This window comes from Trichechus manatus, unplaced genomic scaffold, assembly GCF_000243295.1.
Source record: "Trichechus manatus latirostris isolate Lorelei unplaced genomic scaffold, TriManLat1.0 scaffold00087, whole genome shotgun sequence".
In the NCBI taxonomy this organism is placed as follows: domain Eukaryota; kingdom Metazoa; phylum Chordata; class Mammalia; order Sirenia; family Trichechidae; genus Trichechus; species Trichechus manatus.
Genome location: NW_004444023.1, coordinates 7,215,831 through 7,235,005, shown reverse-complemented (window position 1 = coordinate 7,235,005; position 19,175 = coordinate 7,215,831). Strand labels below are relative to the sequence as shown.

At 40.6% G+C, this 19,175-nt stretch overlaps 1 protein-coding gene across 1 annotated transcript; it reads right to left on the bottom strand.

Moving 5' to 3' along the window:
* Nucleotides 1–1,437: 1,437 nt before the first annotated feature.
* On the bottom strand, nt 1,438–18,790 carry LOC105755990 (zinc finger protein 615-like). Its single transcript, XM_012557115.2, has 4 exons — nt 17,887–18,790; nt 4,538–4,664; nt 4,202–4,297; nt 1,438–3,652 (listed from the first exon to the last, which is right to left on the bottom strand). Exons 1-4 carry the CDS (start codon nt 17,899–17,901, stop codon nt 1,863–1,865), a joined length of 2,028 nt encoding a protein of 675 aa, XP_012412569.2. The 5' UTR covers nt 17,902–18,790; the 3' UTR covers nt 1,438–1,862.
* Between the last annotated feature and the right edge of the window lie 385 nt (nt 18,791–19,175).

The window sequence follows — 19,175 nt, the reverse complement described above, 5'->3', positions numbered from 1 at the left end:
CTCTGAAGTGCAATGGTTTCTCTTTACATATGCCTTTCTGGCCTTGCATTTATAATTCTGCCAAAATAATTAGCTGAACCACAGTGTGGCAAAGGGATTGGTTAGTCTACTATGCAAATAAGGTGTGTAAAACCCTTGCAGGAATTGGTCAATTATTATGCAAACAGGGTGCCTATGGCCTACTGAGGAGACTGGGTCAGTTTTGCCATCACGCTAGGCTTGAAAGTGCCAATCCCACAGAGGTTGACAAGGATCCCACTACCATCAACAAGAAGAGCCGGGAGCAGAGCACATCCTTTGGACCCATGGTCCCTGCACTGAAAACCTCCTAGACCAAAGACAGAGAGAGCTATTATACTGGAGATGGCAAAAAAACAGCACAGTGGCAGTCCGAGCAAACCAGGAGACCAGTGCGAGACAGCTGTGGTAATCTTCCCAGTGGCTGTAGTAATATCACTGACATATGGAGCTAGAGAACTGACCTCCTTCGGGCAGGATGCTTGCTGGCTGAGTAGGATGCCTCCAGGCACTTGTTGGCAGAGCTAAAGAGCTGTAACACTTTCCTGGCAGAAGCCAAGCCTAAGTGGGGCCGAGAGGGCACAATCGGGAGCAAGATCTGTCTGCAGGCTCAAGGCCTGCCTGCAGGGATGACTGAGAAGAAACTGTGAGCTGTCTTGTCTGAAGACCATCCTGATTGAAGAACTGTGTCCAGAGTTGTATCCAGGTACCCAGAATTGTAGCCTGTTATTTCGCTAATAAACCACATAATTTGAGTATGGTTTGTGAGTTCTGTGTGGCCATTGCAATGAATTATCAAACCCAACATAGAAGCAAGAGTGTCATGGGGAGGAGGGCTGGTGTCAGAATTGGAAAACAGGTTGGAGACTGCAGGTATGTCTGACCTCCATCTCATAGGAATTAGTTTTGGGCTGATCATGATCTTGATTCTCTTCCCTCCTTGTGAAGTATTAGACCTTTGACACTACTACGACTACATTACAAACTCCAATGTCCTTCTGTGGTTGAATGGATAAATAAATCGTGGTATATCCATATATTACTACTCAACAATAAAAATAAAGCAACTGTTGAAACACAGAATAACTTGGATGGACATTAAGGAGACTTTGCTTAAGATAAAATAGCCAATTTCAAAAGGGCATATTCCTTGCAATTCCATTTTTATAACATTGTACAAATGATAAATTAGTATAGATAAACAGATCAATGGTTGCCAAGGGTTAAGGTCAGAGAGAGGGTGCGACTATAAAGGGTTAATATGAGGGAGTATAGGTTAATGTAACAGTTCTGGATCTTAGTTGTGCTGCTAATTACACAAATCTATACATGAGAAAAAATTTATTATAACCACACATAAAAACAAAACAAAAATGTATGCCTTTTAAAATTGATGGTATCTTTGGAAGAAGCTGGGTGAAGGGTACATGGAAATTCTCCAGATTATTTCTGCATGTTTTTGTGAACTTGAACTTATTTTAAAATAAAAACATAGAGAAAATCATATTTATGTTGGTTTCATAAACTATGTGATGCTACTTAATAAACGTCATTAAACATATCCAAAAATGTTGAGTTACACTGATGATACAGACTATGTTCCCACTGTGGTCTTTCCTAGTCTGTCCATTCATATGATTTATCTCAGTATACATCTTTTAGACATAAAATGACCTAGAAACGTTTCATCGAGACTGATTTTTATATTTTATTTGTATATGTTTTCATTGACATACAATATGAGGAAACTGATCATTAAAGACACTACCACTTTGCATTCATTTATTCTTCTGTACAAATACTAATATCCAGGGACCCAAAACTGGAAAGTCTATCCACAATGACTAGGTGTGCATTCTCTTATGTTTAACAAGGATTGACAAGTGGACAAAAGATTTCCCACAATCACTGCATCCGTAGGGCCTCTCTCCTGTATGTTTCCGATGATGAACATTGAGCGCTGACTTTGTGGTGAAGGCTTTTCCACATACACTGCATTCATATGGTTTCTCGCCTGTGTGAATTCTCTGATGAGTAATGAGATCGTACTTGCGCAAAGAGAATTTTCCACATTCAGTACATGCAAAGGAAGTTTTTCCTGTGTGAAATCTCTGATGTTGTATGAGGCATGTCTTCTTTCTGAAGGCTTTACCACACTCATTGCATTTGTAGGGTTCCTCTCTAGTATGAGTTCGCTCATGTATATCTAGAGTACTCTTAATGGTGAAGTCCTTTCCACATTCATTGCACTTATAGGGTTTCTCTCCAGTATGAGTTCGCTGATGTGCGATGAGCATACTTTTCCCAGTTAAGCCTTTTCCACATTCATTGCATATATAGGGTTTCTCTCCAGTATGAGTGCGCCGATGTACATTGAGATGGCTCTTCTCAGTGAAGCCTTTTCCACATTCATTGCATACATAGGGCTTCTCTCCAGTGTGAGTTCGCTGATGTCCAACCAGTCGGATCTTTGCTGGGAAGGCTTTTCCGCATTCATTGCACACATAAGGTTTCTCTCCTGTATGAGTTCGTTGATGTACAATCAGACGGTTTTTCACAGTGAAGCCTTTTCCACAATCACTGCATACATATGGTTTCTCTGCAGTATGAGTACGCTGATGTACGATGAGATCGCTCTTCATGGTGAAGCCTTTTCCACATTCACTGCATACATAGGGTTTCTCTCCTGTATGTGTTCGCTGATGTCTGATAAGAGGGTTCTTCAGGGGGAAGCCTTTTCCACACTCATTGCATATAAAGGGTTTCTCTCCAGTATGAGTTCGCTGATGTATGATGAGACGTCTCTTCTCAAAGAAGACTCTTCCACATTCATTGCATGTATACGGCTTCTCTCCTGTATGAGTTTTCTGATGAGTAGTGAGACTGAACTTTGTAGAAAAGGCTTTCCCACATAGATTGCACCCATGAGGTTTCTCTCCTGTATGAGTTCGCTGATGATAAATAAGCCGACACTTCTTGCTGAATGCTCTCCCACATTCATTGCATGCATAAGGTTTCTCTCCCATATGAGTTTTCTGATGTATACTGAGTTGTGATTTCTTCAGAAATGTTTTGCCACATTCAGTACATTCATAGTGTTTCAGTCCTGCATGAGTTCTCCAATGTTCAATAAGCCTGGACTTTCTGGAAAATGCTTTCCCACACATACTGCATCCATGAGGTTTCTCTCCTGTATGAACCTTCTGATGATCAATGAACTGAGACTTTTTGATGAAGCCTTTCCCACATTCACTGCATACATGGGCTTTCTCTAATTTAGCAGTTCTCTGATGCTTAATCACCTGAGACTTGTAGCTGTTCAGTTTTACACTTTCATGAAATTTATTATCAGTATAAAGTTGTTCATGCTTATCATGGAGAAAGGATTGTCCATATCTATTAAACTCAGTAAAGTTTTTCAGTTCACAGCTTCTGTTCTGGTTTTCTAAACTTAAATTTGATTTTAAAGTTTTTCCATGCAAGTCAAACATGTCATGGTGTTGCTTTAATGGAAAATTACTTTTTCTTTGATTAAAAATGCTTCCAAATGCATTACGTTCATAGCATTGTTCCATACACTTCTGAATTCTCTTTTGCAAGTGTCGTTGGAGATGATAATCAACTTTCCTGATTTCTAGGACAGATGAAGACAATGAAATTAATCGTTTCATAACCTCAGTTTGGCACAAAAGTATTTTAAGACTACTTTGGTGTATGAAGAGTCTTTAGTGACAACCCAATAATATCAGTATAAAGAAAAACCCTCCATAAATGTTCCTTATCTCTTGCACATTGGTAAAAACACAATAATGTAAACTTGAGAAAAGGTAAAAGCAGTCAGTGTACAAACAAGGCTACATGATTTACAATCACTATAGATCTGGCTGCTTTCTAAATAGATCCTTACAAAACATACCAACAGCAACAAAAAACCCAACGCAGTTTTCAACCACCACAACAATAACAAAAATTACTGAAAAAGAAAACCCAAAGCACTTAACATAGAGTTGATCAAGTTGTAAGATAATATAAACAGGGATCAGATTTCCAAAGAGAAATAAAAGGATTCTCCTATGACAAGGGGATTGGTGGAGGGGTGTTTACATACCTAAGACACCCTCAGAACTGTGGCGCTCTCTGAATGTCTAGAATGATTTCCTCAACCATCCACTTTTTCACTCACCTGGAGAGATCTGACAGTGGACTTCATCTTCTATTGTCCACAGTTCTTCTCCTTGTTCCAACTTGGAGAGTCCATCTGGTTTGCCAGCTTGATACCCTGTTCACAGAAAATGACAGAAGAATTAAACATGCTGAACTGGGCGGTGGTATATGAAGAAGGAAAAATGTTACATTTAGGGACCACAGTTTTCACATCTGCAAAATCAAGGCTTTTCTCTCAGAAGAGGGCATCTTACACCCTTTTGCCTAGGGCAAGAAAAGAATCTGAGAATCTATCACTTACAAGTACTATAGATACTCTGAAGAGTTACTTAGTGACACAGGAGAGCTTTCTCACCCACTGACACTAGGTTGTTGTAGTTCTCCAACATCACGTCCCGGTACAAGTCCTTCTGATCAGGACCAAGGAGCTGCCACTCTGCCCAGGTGAATTCCACAGCAACATCATCGAATGTCAGTGATTCCTGTAATAACAGCGTTCTGTTTAATGAAGTAATTTTTTTGATGATATGAAAGAAATCTAAAGGAAGGTATTCTGCTCTTTTTACCATACAGGAAATTTTTTTTTTCTTAATCCATTGTGACAGAATCAAAATCCTTGTAAAATATTCTTAAGCATGTAGTCATCCATTCATCCAAGAAAGCTTAAAATTCAAGAATTTTCTGTAATAGGTAGGCAGTAAACACACTTACTAGGATAGAACCTTGATATATACATATATAATCTACTTGCCAATACTAAATTATACGCTATTTATACATAAATCAACATATTCACGATAATCCTTCAGTGCCAACATCAAAATCAGCAATGAAGAGACTCTAGATGTTAGAATCACAAGGCAGTATATACTAAATAAATGTGTTTAACATACCAAACAAAATAAATCAAACAAAATTTGTAAGAAGCACAGGAGATTGAGAAAATTGGAAAAAAGTTATTCTTAGAAGAATATATATATAAATTATATATGTTACGTATATAAATTATACATATTCTTAGGAGAATATATATAAATTATATATAACATATATAAATTGAATAAATCATACCATTAATCACTTAGATTGTATATATAAAAATACGATTACTAATATTTTATGCAAATTTTAAATCTTCTTAGGAGAATATATATAAATTATATATATATGACTATTATTCAAATTTACACACCAACCACTAAGGACAAAGAGGAAAAAATTGAAGATTTTTACCAACTTCTGCAGTCTGAAATTGCTCAAACATGCAATCAAGATGCATTGATAATTACTGGTGATTGTAATGTGAAAGCCGGAAACAAAGAAGAAAGATCAGTAGTTGGAAAATATGGTCTTGGCAAGAGAAACAATGCTGGAGATCGCATGGTAGAATTTTGCAAGACCAACAATTTCTTCATTGCAAATACCTTTTTTCAACAACATAAACGGTAACTATACACGTGAACTTCACCAGATGGAATACACAGGAATCAAATTGACTACATTTGTGGAAAGAGACGATGGAGAAGCTCAATATCAGTCAGAACAAGGCCAGGGGCCGACTGCAGAACAGACCATCAATTGCTCATATGCAAGTTCAAGTTGAAACTGAAGAAAATTAGAAAAAGTCCACGAGAGCCAAGGTAGGATCCTGAATATATCCCACTTGAATTTAGAGACCATCTCACGAATAGATTTGATGCATTGAACACTAATGACCAAAGATCAGATGAGTTGTGGAATATTGAAGGATTCTACAGGGAAATTATTAAATGACACAGGAAGCACCAAAAGAGGATGGAAGGAATACGCGGAGTCACCCTTCCAAAAAGAACTGGTAGGAGGTAGCATATGATCAGCATATGATCAGCATATGATCAATGGTACTGAAGGAAGAAGTCCAAGCTGCACTGAAGTCATTGGTGAAAAACAAGGCTCTAGGAATTGATGGAATATCAACTGAGATGTTTCAATGAACGGATGCAGCACTGGAAGCGCTCACTTGTCTACGACAAGCAATTTGGAAAATGGCCAAACTACTGGGAGAGATCCATATTTTTGCCTATTCCCAAGAAAAGTGATCCAACCAAATGTGGAAATTATAAAAGAATATATCATTTGGTTGGATCACCTTTGGTTGTGTTATGCAGATGATACAACCTGGCTTGCTGAAAGTGAAGAGGACTTGAAACATTTCTGATGAAGATCAAAGACTACACCCTTCAATATGGATTACACCTCAACATAAATAAAACAAAAATCTTCACAACTGGACCAATAAGCAACATCATGATAAATGGAGAAAAGATTGAAGCTGTGAAGGATTTCATTTTACTTGGATCCACAATCAATGCCCATGGAAGTAGCAGTTAAGAAATCAAAAGATACATTGCATTGGGCAAATCTGCTGCAAAAGACCTCTTTAAAGTGTTGAAAAGCAAAGATGTCACCTTGAAGACTAAGGTGTACCTGACCAAAACCCTAGTGTTCTCAATTGCCTCATATTCATGCCAAAGCTGGAAAATGAATAAGGAAGACCAAAGAAGAATTGATGCCTTTGAATTGTAGTGTTAGCAAAGAATATTGAATATATCATGGACTGCCAAAAGAACGAACAAATCCGTCTTGGAAAACGTACAACCAGAATGCTCCTTAGAAGCAAGGATGGCGAGATTCCTTCTCACATACTTTGGACATGTTATCAGGAGGGATCAGTTCCTGGATAAGGACATCATGTTTGGTGAAGTGGAGGGTCAGTGAAAAAGAGGAAGAAACTCAGTGAGATGGACTGACACAGTTGCTGCAACAATGGGCTCAAGCATAACAAGGATTGTGAGGATGGTGCAGGACTGGGCAGTGTTTCCTTCTGTTGTACGTAGGGTTGCTATGAGTCGGAACCAACTCAACAGCACGTAACAACAATAACAGCATATATATGCACACAGACATATACATATGTATGTGTATATATTATTAAACATGTTACTACCATATTCAATACGATTAGATACATATCACACATAATTAATGAACTATGCACTTGAGGAAAACATCCAAAATGAAAAGGAATCAAAGACATGGAAAGAAAATATAAAGGAGAGGTTAAAATATAGAGAGAATAGAATGAAAGCATCTTACGGGTTGAATTGTGTCCCCCAAAATTATGTATTATAAATTCTCACCTCTATGCCTATGGTTATAATCACATTTGGGAATGAGTTTTCTTTGTCACATTAATGAGACAGATTACTGTAGGGTGTGTCTTGAGTCTAATATTGTTTAACCTTTTGAGTTTTGGTGACTTTCTTCTGGGATCTACCTTGTGTGGGGTTAGATGACCATCTTGGATAGACATCTTTTCATCTTTCACGATATCAGGGAAGTTTCCTGCCAACAAATCTTCAATAATTATCTCTGTATTTTCTGTTATCCCCCCATGTTCTGGTACTCGTAGGTTACTCCTCTTGATAAGAGTCCCACATAATTCTTAGCGTTTCTTCATTTTTTAAAATTCTTTTATCTGATTTTTCCTCAAGTTGGTGTCAAGTGCTTTATCTTCAACCTCACTAGTTTTAACTTCCATTGCCTCAATTCTACTCCTATAGCTTTCTATTGAGTTGTCTAATTCTGAAATTTTATTGTTAATCTGGATTTCTGTTTGCTCTCTATGGATTCTTGCAGCCAGTTATATTGCCATTGTGCTCTTCTATAATCTTCTTAAATTGCTCTATTGTTTTGTCTGTATGTTCCTTGACTTGTTCTGTGTTTTGCCTGATCTCCTTTCTGATATCTTGAAGACTTCTGTATATTAATCTTCTGTATTCTACTTCCAGTAATTCCAAGAAGTTCTCTTCCTCCAAAAAATTTCTTGACTCTTTGTTTTGGGACCTTGCTGAAGTCATCATGTTCTGCCTCTTTACGTGATTTGATATTGACTGTTGTCTCCGAGCCATCAATAAGTTATATTAATTTTATGTTTGTTTACTGTGCCCTAGCTTCTTGTTTTGTTTTGATATGCCCAAAGAGACTGCTCGTGTAAGCTAGTTTGTTATTGGCACCTTTGAAGTTCTAACGTCCTGTCACCAGGTGGTTAGATCTGTTACTAGGTATGTGAGCCAAGAGTCTGTTTACTTTTCTGGTATGGATTGGAGCTCAGGTGTCCAGATTGATGGTCACCAAGTGTGTGGTGCAGGCTCTCACTTACAGTCCTAGAAGGGCAGGGGTGATTGTAGTAGACACAGGTATCTGGCTGTAGTAGGGGATCATGCGCTGAGCAAGGCAGGGGACTGACGGCTACCCGAGTGTCTGGGAAGAAAGTGTGTCCCTGTTCTCTAAAATGCATAGGTGGGTGAGTTCTGCAACCAGACTATGGGTACCCAATGCTGTTGGCTGTTAAGGACTGGGAGTCACCACTTATTCCTGGACACCTGTCAGAGGTGGCCAGGTGGTGTGGGTGGAGCTACCAGTCCTCAGGCCCCTGATATGGGTAGGTGAGGACCCTGCTTAATGGGCAGAGTGGTATCAACTGTTACAAACCTGTCACTCCACCATATAGCTGATACAGTGAAGTTAGGCTTCAGCTATATACCCTGTTGTACTGTGCTAATGAGGGCCTACGCTGCTGAAATGGGTTCACACAGGTCTATGCAGGTGTGAAGGACATTCAAAGTCCATGGACCCTTTATGCCTGTGCCTAAGCAAAGGAGCTGTGCCTGCCCTGAGTTCCCGGGTTAGGGGAGCTGGCAGATTATTTTTTCCTGTTCATTAATTTGTTCCCACTCCAAGGCTGGAAGAATGGCTCAGGGAGCATGATGGGTCCCACTTCCGGCTCAGGACCCAGTGCAGAGCAGGGAGGGAGCAGGTAAACGGGAGTGAGGTTCTTTCCAAACAGGGTGTTTTTTGATCTGTGCGGTAGGTTAAATGTACGTACTTATCTTTTGCGTATTGAACGCCACTTTTCACTGGCTCTGGAGGCCTGAGCAGATTCTCTGCCACTCTGTCTCTCCTAATGATGAAAATGCTTCCAGAACTCCACTGCCTGCCTCGCCGCACACCCCAGTTGATCTGGCCCGCCAGTCGCCAGCTCCCGCCGGGTCAGATCTGGCAACTCCTTGCTGCTTCTGAACCATTGCTCCCTCCCCCTGCCACTCAGTCTGATTCCTCAATTTTGTCTTTGATGTTCAGGGCTTCTAGCTTGTCATATATAATCAGTTCACTTGTTTTTTTGGGTCTTTGTTGTAAGAGGGACCACCGGAGGCATATGACTACTCTGCCATCTTGGCCCTGCCTGTAATCTTTTGAGATATAAAAGAGATTAAACAAGCAAGGGATAAGCAAAGCTGGGGTAAGAGAGATGCCAAGCCCACATGGAGATCTCTAAGGAAACAGGAAACAAGCTGAAGAGACATGGACCTTCCTCTTGAGCCAACAGAGAGATAAAGCCTTTCTGCAGCACCATGGATTCAGACATCGAGCCTCCTAAACAGTGAGAAGATAAATTTCGGTTTGTTAAAGCAACCCATCTACAGTATTTCTGGTATAGTAGCACTAAGTAAATAAGACACAATCTGGTACCAGAAATGGGATGCTGCTCTAACAGATACCGAAAATGTGGTAGCTGTTTTGGAATTGTGTAATGGGTGGAGGTTGGAAGAGTTTAAAAGTGTAGATGTGGTATGACTCAAAATGAGAAGTAATAGCAGCAAACATCCATTAATAATCAGAACATGGAATGTACAGAGTATGAATCTAGGAAAACTGGAAGTCGTCAAAAATGAAATGGAATGCATAAACATTGATATCCTAGGTATTAATGATCTGAAATGCACTGGTATTGACCATTTTGAATTAGACAATCATAAAGTCTACTATGCCAGGAATGACAACTTGAAGAAGAATGGCATCATGTTTATCACCAAAAAGAACATTTCAACATCTATCCTGAAGTACAACACTGTCAGTAATAGGATAATATCTACACGCCTACAAGGGAGACCAGTTAATACAACTATTATTCAAATTTATACACCAACCACTAAGGCCAAAGATTAAGAAGTTGAAGATTTTTACAAACTTCTACAGTCTGAAATTGATCAAACATGCAATCAAGATGCATTGATAATTAATTACTGGCGATTGGAATACAAAAGTTGGAAACAAAGAAGAAGGATCAGTAGTTGGAAAATATGGCCTTGATGACAGAAACGATGCCAGAGATCACATGATAGAATTTTACGAGACCAACGACTTCTTCATTGCAAATACCTTTTTTCAACAACATAAATGGCAACTATATATGTGGACCTTGCCAGATGGAATACACAGCAATCAAATCAACTACATTTGTGGAAAGAGATGATATAATGAGTCAAAATAAGGCCAGGGGTCGACTGCAAAACAGACCATCAGTTGCTCATATGCAAGTTCAAGTTAAAGAAAATTACAAGTCCACAAGAGCCAAAGTATGACCTTGAGTATATCCCACCTGAATTTAGAGACCATCTCAAGAATAGATTTGATGCACTGAACACTAATGACCAAAGACCAGAAGAGCTGCAGAATGACATCAAGGACATCATACGTGAAGAAAGCAAGAAGTCATTAAAAAGACAAGAAAGAAAAGACCAAAAGGGATGTCAGAAGAAACTCTGAAAGTTGTTCTTGAATGTAGAGTAGCTAAAGTGAAAGGAGAAAATGATGATGTAAAAGAGCTGAACAGAAGCTATCAAAGGGCAGCTCAAGAAGACAAAGTAAAGTATTATAATGAAATGTGCAAAGATCTGGAGTTAGAAAACCAAAAGGGAAGAACACACTTGGCATTTCTCAAGGAGAAAGAACTGAAGAAAAAATTCAAGTCTCGAGCTGCAATACTGAAGGATTCTACAGGCAAAATACTGAATGACACAGGAAGCATCAAAAGAAGATGGAAAAAATACACAGAGTAACTATATCAAAAAGAATTGGTCAATGTTCAACCATTTCAGGAGGCAGCATAACATCAAGAACAGATGGTACTGAAGGAATAGGTCCAAGCTGCACTGAAGGCATTGGCGAAAAACTAGGCTCCAGGAATTGACAGAACACCAATTGAGATGTTTCAAAAAACGGATGCAGAGCTGGAAGTGCTCCTTCACCTATGCCAAGAAATTTGGAAGACAACTTCCTGGCCAACCGACTAGAAGAGATCCATATTTGTACCCATTCCAAAAATAGGTGATCCAACAGAATGTGGAAATTATCAAACAATATAATTAATATCACACAAAAGTAAAATTTTGCTAAAAATCATTCAAAAGCAGTTGCAGCAGTACATCAACAGGGAACTGCCAGCAATTGAAGCAGGATTCTGAAGAGGACATGGAACCAGGAATATCACTGCTGATGTCAGATGGATCATGACTGAAAGCAGAGAACACCAGAAAGGTGTCTACCTGTGTTTTATTGACATGCAAATGCATTTGATTGTGTGGATCATAACAAATTATGGATAGCATTGTGAAGAATGGGAATTCCAGAACACTTAATTGTGCTCATGAGGAACCTGTACTTAGACCAAGAGGGAGTCATTCAAACAGAACAAGGGGATATTGTGTGGTTTAAAGTCAGGAAAGGTGTGCGTCAGGGTTGTATCCTTTCACCATACTTGTTCAATCTGTATGCTGAGCAAATAATCCAAGAAGCTGGACTATAACATGGCATCAGGATTGGAGGAAGACTCATTATCAACCTTTGATATGCAGATGACACAATCTTGTTTGCTGAAAGTGAAGAGGACCTGAAACACTTAGTGATGAAGATCAAGGATTACAGCCTTCAGTATGGATTACAGTTCAACATAAAGAAAACAAAAATCCTCACAACTGGACCAATAAGCAACATCATGATAAATGGAGAAAATACTGAAGTTGTAAAGGATTTCATTTTACTTGGATCCACAATCAACGCCCATGGAAGCAACAGTCAAGAAATCAAAAGACACATTGCACTTGGCAAAGGTGCTGCAAAACATCTCTTTAAAGTGTTAAAAAGCAAAGATGTCACTTTAAGGACTAAGTTGTGCCTGACCCAAGCCATGGTGTTTTCAATCGCTTCATATGCATGTGAAAGCTGGACAATGAATAAGGAAGAAATTTGGAAGACAACTTCCTGGCCAACGACTAGAAGAGATCCATATTTGTTGTTAATTGTTGTTTTATGCTATTGAAAATGATAAGGAAAAAGAAGTCAGAAAACAGTAAACACATTTACAATTACAACAAAAGTAAATCATCTAGACTGAAGATGAAAGGCGGAGAAACAAATTCATGGCTAAATGTATAATCATAAAGTGTTCCTACAAATGACAACTAAATATTTTAAATTTTTCATCTCTATCCGAAGAAGAAGAACTGATACACCTGAATTATGGTGTTGGCAAAGAATATTGAATATACCATGGACAGCCGAAGAGTGAACAAATATGTCTTGGAAGAAGTACAGCCAGAATGCTCATTAGAAACAAGAATGGAGATACTTCATCTCACATAATTTGGACATGTTATTAGGAGGGACCAGTCCCTGGAGGACATCATGCCTGGTGAAATAGAGAGTCAGTGAAAAAGAGGAAGACCCTTAACGAGATGGATTGACACGTGGCTCCAACAAGGGGCTCAAGCCTAACAATGACTGTGAGGATGGTGGAGGACTGAGCTGTATTTCATTCTGTTGTACATAAGGTTGCTACGAGTCCGAACGACTCAACGGCCCCTAACAACAACAAAAACAATAGTAAAAGCCTAGATTTCCTTAAAGAGACTGTTAGCGGAGTTATGGACATCAAAGGCAATTCCGGTGAGGGCTCAGAAGGAAGTGAGCAGAGCTATACAGAAAGTCTCTGTCATTTTAAAGAATACATATGGTGCCAGCAACAGAATGTTGCTAGAAATGTGGACAATAAATGTGCTTCTGGTGAGGCTTTAAAAGTAAATGATGAACATGGGATTGGACTATGGAGGAAGGGCAATGATTTTATGCAGTGGCAAAGAACTTGTCTGAATTAACGTTCAAAAATGTTTGGTGGAAGGTAGAACTTGCAAGTGATGAACTTGGAAATCTGGCTGAAGAGATTTCTAAGCAATATCTTAAAAGGCGCCACGTGGTTTCTCCTTCCTGCTTACAGTAAACTGCAAGAGGAAACAGACTTAAGCATGAACTGTGCAAAATGAAAACAGAATTTAAAGATTCGGAAATTCTGTTGTACAAACTAATGACGTGTGTCCTAGAACATTCACCAAGGACCTGGCTACACAATCTTTTGTTAAAGACATTAAGCTGGTGACTGATGGATCGAAGCAACTACCAAAGCAGAAAACTCATCAGCTTAGACTGAAGGAGACAGACAAGGAACGAAAGGAAAGGATGCTGTCTGCTTCTTGGAATTCTACGGGCGGGAAACAGGCAAAGGAGCTACATCTGTTGTCCTCCAAGAAAAGAAAAGCACCACCCCTGGAGCAGCTCGGAGATCATCAGAACTGTTGGCAGGGGCACAGAAAGCAGGGCCTTCTCGGTTTCAAAGCTGGGGGACATGGTCTTCCAGGTTTCAAAGAGCAGATCTTTGCCAACTCAGTTCCGGAGTGTGGGGCTGCCATTAGGTTGTGCCAGGAGGATGGGGCCACCTCCCATAGCTGAGACGGCAGGGATGCCAAGCCCAAGCTGCAGAAGAACGGGGCCTGCTGGAGCTGAGGGACTGGGGTTGCCATTCAGTTGGACTAGGAGAATGGGGCTGCCCAGAACCGAGGGAGCAGAGTTGCCAACCACATGGGCCTGGAAGGTGGAGCTAAAGCCCAGGGCTGAGGGGCCTCTACCCAGAATTGAGACAGCATGACCAATACTCAGAGTCTGGAGGGTGGGGCCCTTGCCCAGACGGTCCCAAAATACAGAGGATTATTTTCAAGCCTCGAGAGCTAATGTAAACTACTCTGCTGGGTTTTGGACTTGCTTGGTGCCCATTATCCTTCTTTCCCTATAATTTCTCCCATTTATAATAGAAATGTTTATCTAGTGCCTGTTCTACCACTGTATTTTGGAAACATAACTTGTAGTATATATTTCATAGGTTCACAGATGAAGAGGAATTTTGCCCCAGGAGGGATGCCTAAAGTCTCACCCATATTTGATTTAGATGATTCAGAAGATGAGATTTGGGACTTGGAGTGGATTTAAGACCTTTGGGATGATGTGATGGGTGAATGTGTTTTGCATGTGGCATGGACGTGAAGTTTTGAGGGCTAAAAGGTGGAATGTTATGGATTGAATTGTGTCCCCCAAAATTATGTATTGTAAATGCTAACCTCTATGCCTGTAGTTATAACCCCATTTGGGAATGGGTTGTCTTTTTTATGTTAGTGAGACAGAATGAGTGTAGGGTATGTCTTGAGTCAATGTCTTTTCAGATATAAAAGAGATTAAACAAACAAGCAAGAAGCAGAGATGGGGGAAGAGAGAAGTCAACCCACACAGAGATTTCCAAGGAATCAGGGAACAGAAGCTGAAGAGACAAGGACCTTCCTCCAGAGCTGACAGAGAGAAAGCCTTCCCTTAGAGCTGATGCCCTAAATTTGGACATCTAGCCTTCTAAACTGTGAGAAAATAAATTTGCTTGTTAAAGCCACCCATTTATGGTATTTCTGTTATAGCAGCACTAGACAACTAAGACAGGTCTAATCTAAGCATTTCATAGTTTCTGTAGAGATTCTTATACAGTAACAGAAAAGCAAAATCCAAATTCTAAGAACTGAGAAAATTTCTGAACTGTAAAAGTTCAGCCTAAGGCTGATTCCTATGAGGTGGAGGTCAGACATGCCTCCTCTTGCCAACCTTTTCACCAATTCTGACACCAACCGTCCCTCCCACGGTACTCTCTACTTCCTTATTGGGTTCAATAATTCACTGCAGTGGCCACACAGAACTCACAGACCATACTCACAGTTATGGAGTTTATTGGGGAAGTAACAATTCAGGTTGAGGAATGCTCAGAACACAGTTCTTCAATCAGGTCAGCCTCTTCTTAGCTGTGCTGCAGCCAGGCCTCTCTCTGGCTCTCAGCCCCTCGACCCAGCCTCTGCCCACACTGTCTCCTGCCATCTTCTGGTTTTGCTGACTCTGCTGCCATGGTTTCTCTGCCACTGCTTCTCACTGTCTTGCCATCTTCAGTGTTACAGCTCTCTCTGTCTCCTGGGTCTATGAGGGTCTCAGCACAGGGATCCTGGGTCCAAAAGATGCACTCTTCTCCAGTCTTTTCTTCCTGGTGGTAGTCAGGTCCTCCTCTGCTTTGGGATTGGCTCTCTTTTAAGCCTAGCTGGGAAAACTGACCAATCCCCTTGCTAGGGTTCCATACACCTTATTTGCATAGTCCCACACATGTAAGGATGTCATATACCTTATTTACATTATTAGTAAGCTATCCAATTCCCTTGATGGGCCATAAGCACTTCATTTACATAATTTCACCCAGTCATTTGGTGAGTGTTATAAAAACTATGGCTAGAAGGGCCACATTAAATAATTCACTGCACTGCAGGCCACCCCCTGGCTCTTCTAGCCATTAGCCTTTTCATACTTGGAGGATTAACTTCACCCTCCCAATCATATCACCAGTCCAGAACAGTCATTAACAATTAATCCTTCAGTAAGGCAACAAGTCCTCAGGGTGAGGTTACTCAGGTACTAGCCATTCAGGTCAGCTGAACTGGTCAGGCTCTCCAAAAGTTGTCTCATCTTCACTCTGGCCTCTGATAAAATTTAATTAGGAGAAGATTATTCCCTTGTTCTGATCCTCACAAGGTATCAGCATAGCAAAACCTTTAAGGGAATTTAGGTATGGCCAGTGTACTCTAGTCCAGCAGTACCTCCCCCTTAGTCCATTCCTTCACATTTATAGCTTCTACAATTACAGTTTTTATAATCACAGTTGCCCCTGTTAACAATCATTACTCAGAGCTGAACCATATAATCCTATCAGCACCTTCCCCCATCCTGGCTATTTCAGAAAGACCAAAAAAAAAAAAAAAAAAAATCTGTTGCTGCCCAATTGATTCTGACCCGTAGAGACTCTGTAGGACAGAGTAGAACTCCCCATAGGGTTTCCAAGGAGCCGATGGTGGATTTGAACTGACAAACTTCTGGTTAGCAGCAGTCAAGCTCTTAACCACTGTGCAACCAGCACTCCATTTAGAAAGACAAATAGCATCTTAATTGCTCAGACTATTTTCAGAAACCAGAGACGAAAAGCCAAACTTAGTTCTTTGTTCCGCAAGGATACTCCACAAGTAAGAAAGCAGACTCAGTAGAGGATGCAAGTGCTTAAGTCTCATCAGTTTATCACATTCTAAATTAGTTCATGTGAGACATCAATGCTTTTGGGGAAAAAAAGTGTATCTAGATTCATACCTAACTTCACAATAAAAAATAACTTTGAGTTCTAATCAAACGGGAGAAAAATGCAGACCAGAACTTAAAAGTTTCATGGAATTCAGACTTTATGGAGCCACGGAGGCTGGATGAACTCCTGAAACTATTGCCCTGAGAAAACCTTTAAACGTTAAACCAAAAACATCCCCTGAAGTCTTCTTAAAACCAAAATGTAGTTTAGCTTAACTAGCAAAGAACGACTGCCTTGAGCATTATGCTCTTTTAAGATCTATCAATATGGGATCAAAGGAGTCCTGGTGAAACAGCGGTTAAGTCCTCAGCTTCTAGCTGAAAAGTTGACGGTTTGAACACACCAGCCACTCCACAGGAGAAAGATGTGACAGTATGCTTCTGTAAAGAGTTACAGCCTTGGAAACCCTTTGAGGCAGTTCTACTCTGTTCTACAGGGTTGCTATGAGTCAGAATCGACTCGACAGCAATGGGTTTGGTTTGGTGGTTTGATACGGGGTCAACCTGACAATAGCAACTAGAAAGATTAGACAGGAAACTTAGAGGGCAAGAGTTTATGTTAATAGGGAAGGAACAACTCAGAAAAAGAGGGTGAGAATGACTGCACAACTTGAAGAATGTAATCAACGTCACTGAATTGTACATGTAGAAACTGTTGAATTGGTGTTGTTCCGCTATGTCTATACTCAACAACGACAAAAGATAATAAATTATTAAAATAACTTTCTGAATCCCTAGGTTACCTTATGCTGATCCCCTGAAAAACTGCCACTGAGTTTGCTTGGTCTATTCCCATAGATGTCTTCTTTAACCACTCACAGGAAACCTGCTTTCCTGTTTATGAGAAGGCTGCTGTTACGGACACCATCTACCACATCACCGCTATGAAGAACCATCAGAGAAATTTCTGCAGGCCTAAGTGTTATGAAATAGTAACATCCCCCGCTGAACTGGTCTGCTTTCTCCTCACAGACAAAGCATATCACGTAGCTTATCATGCTTCTCTTGTGATGGCTGCTGGAGATATCAGATGAAAGTTGAAAGTTAATGTCCCCACAGGGTCCTGTGCACTCACACATTATGTTCTAACACACATAACATAGTATGAATATGATGAACAGTATATTCCTGATCCTACATTGCCCTGATTGTGAAGTTAGAATCTAAGTTTATTTTGCCCCAGATCCTGCTACTCCCAATTTATAATCTTCTGTTTAACTGTACCGATTTCTACAGGAGTCTACAAATCCACTGGGGAATGAAGGAAAGAAAAGAACAAACCAAAGTCACCTGGGCTTGGATCATTTTCTTCTAAATTTGGGAAATGGTCGCTAACTTGTGTGCTCTGTATTTTTCTCTCCTGGATTAGATCTGAATGTCTCTTCAAAAATCTCAGTCTTCGGTCAAAGGTATTCACAGAACTGACGATGCTGAAGTCTTGGAATCTCTTCCACCTTCCTTCACTTCATCCCTCTTTCTGCTGGGAAGCCAGGACCTGCAGGCTGAAGAGAAAAATAACTCTGAGCACACATTCCCTCTGGGCCTAGATTTTCCCATTGCTGCTGTGCACTCACTTTAAATGAAGGCTCCAAATTATCTATCTCCCCCATTATTTAGTGCTTCAGAGGCTTCTACATCTGGGGCAGTCAAAGGCAGTAGTCTGAATGTTTGGGAAGAAAGCCTTTGTTCTCTAAAGAGGAAACAGTGTGACTGTGAAAGGGAATACGGGAAGAATAAGCACAGCATGATGCCTCAGCAGCAAAGGACATATAGATAGGTATTATCTACACATTTTTCCTTTAAACCATGTGTTCCCATGTACCTCTTCAAAAGTCTTTTTACATCCCCATGATGCACTGCAATTCGAACAACATCATGCTATGCAAATTGTAAGCACTGTTGTGAAATGGTAGTTGTAGTAGTGTCAGAACCTGTCTAACTTCGGGGGAGATAATGAACAGGATCAGCCCGAAGCTGATTCCTATGAGGTGCAGGTCAGACGAACTCCACTCTCCAACCATTTTACCAATTCTGACACAAGCCGTCCCTCCCACGGCACTCTATACTTCTCTGCTGGGTTTGATAATTTGTTGTAATGGCCACAAAGAACTCACGCACCACACTCACAATTATGGGGTTTATTATAGAAGTACCAGGTTATAACTTGGAATCAAGATCAACAGGTTACAACTCAGGTTCAGGATCCGGAAGCATGTAGGCAAAGTCTCTTCTTCAGGACAGCTCTCTCAGCTCCTCTCAGCCGTGCAAGTAAGCAGGCCCTTCTCTCTGCCATGCACGCCCTCTTTTGGGGCCCCCTGATGACAGACTTCCTCTTGGTTGCCTGAGGACAGGCTCCTCTTGGTCTCCTCAGAACAGTCTCTTCTCGGCCTCCTTAGGACGGGCCTCCTCTCTTGGCCTTCAGCTCCCACTCATGCCTGGCCTCTGCCCTGCTCAGTCAAGTGTTACAAAGCTCTTTAGCTCCACCAATAAGTGCCCCAAAGCACCCTACTCCATCAGTAAGCTTCAGCCTGAAGGCGCTCAGTTTTCTCGCCCCATGGGCTGGCAAGCCCAGCTCCGCC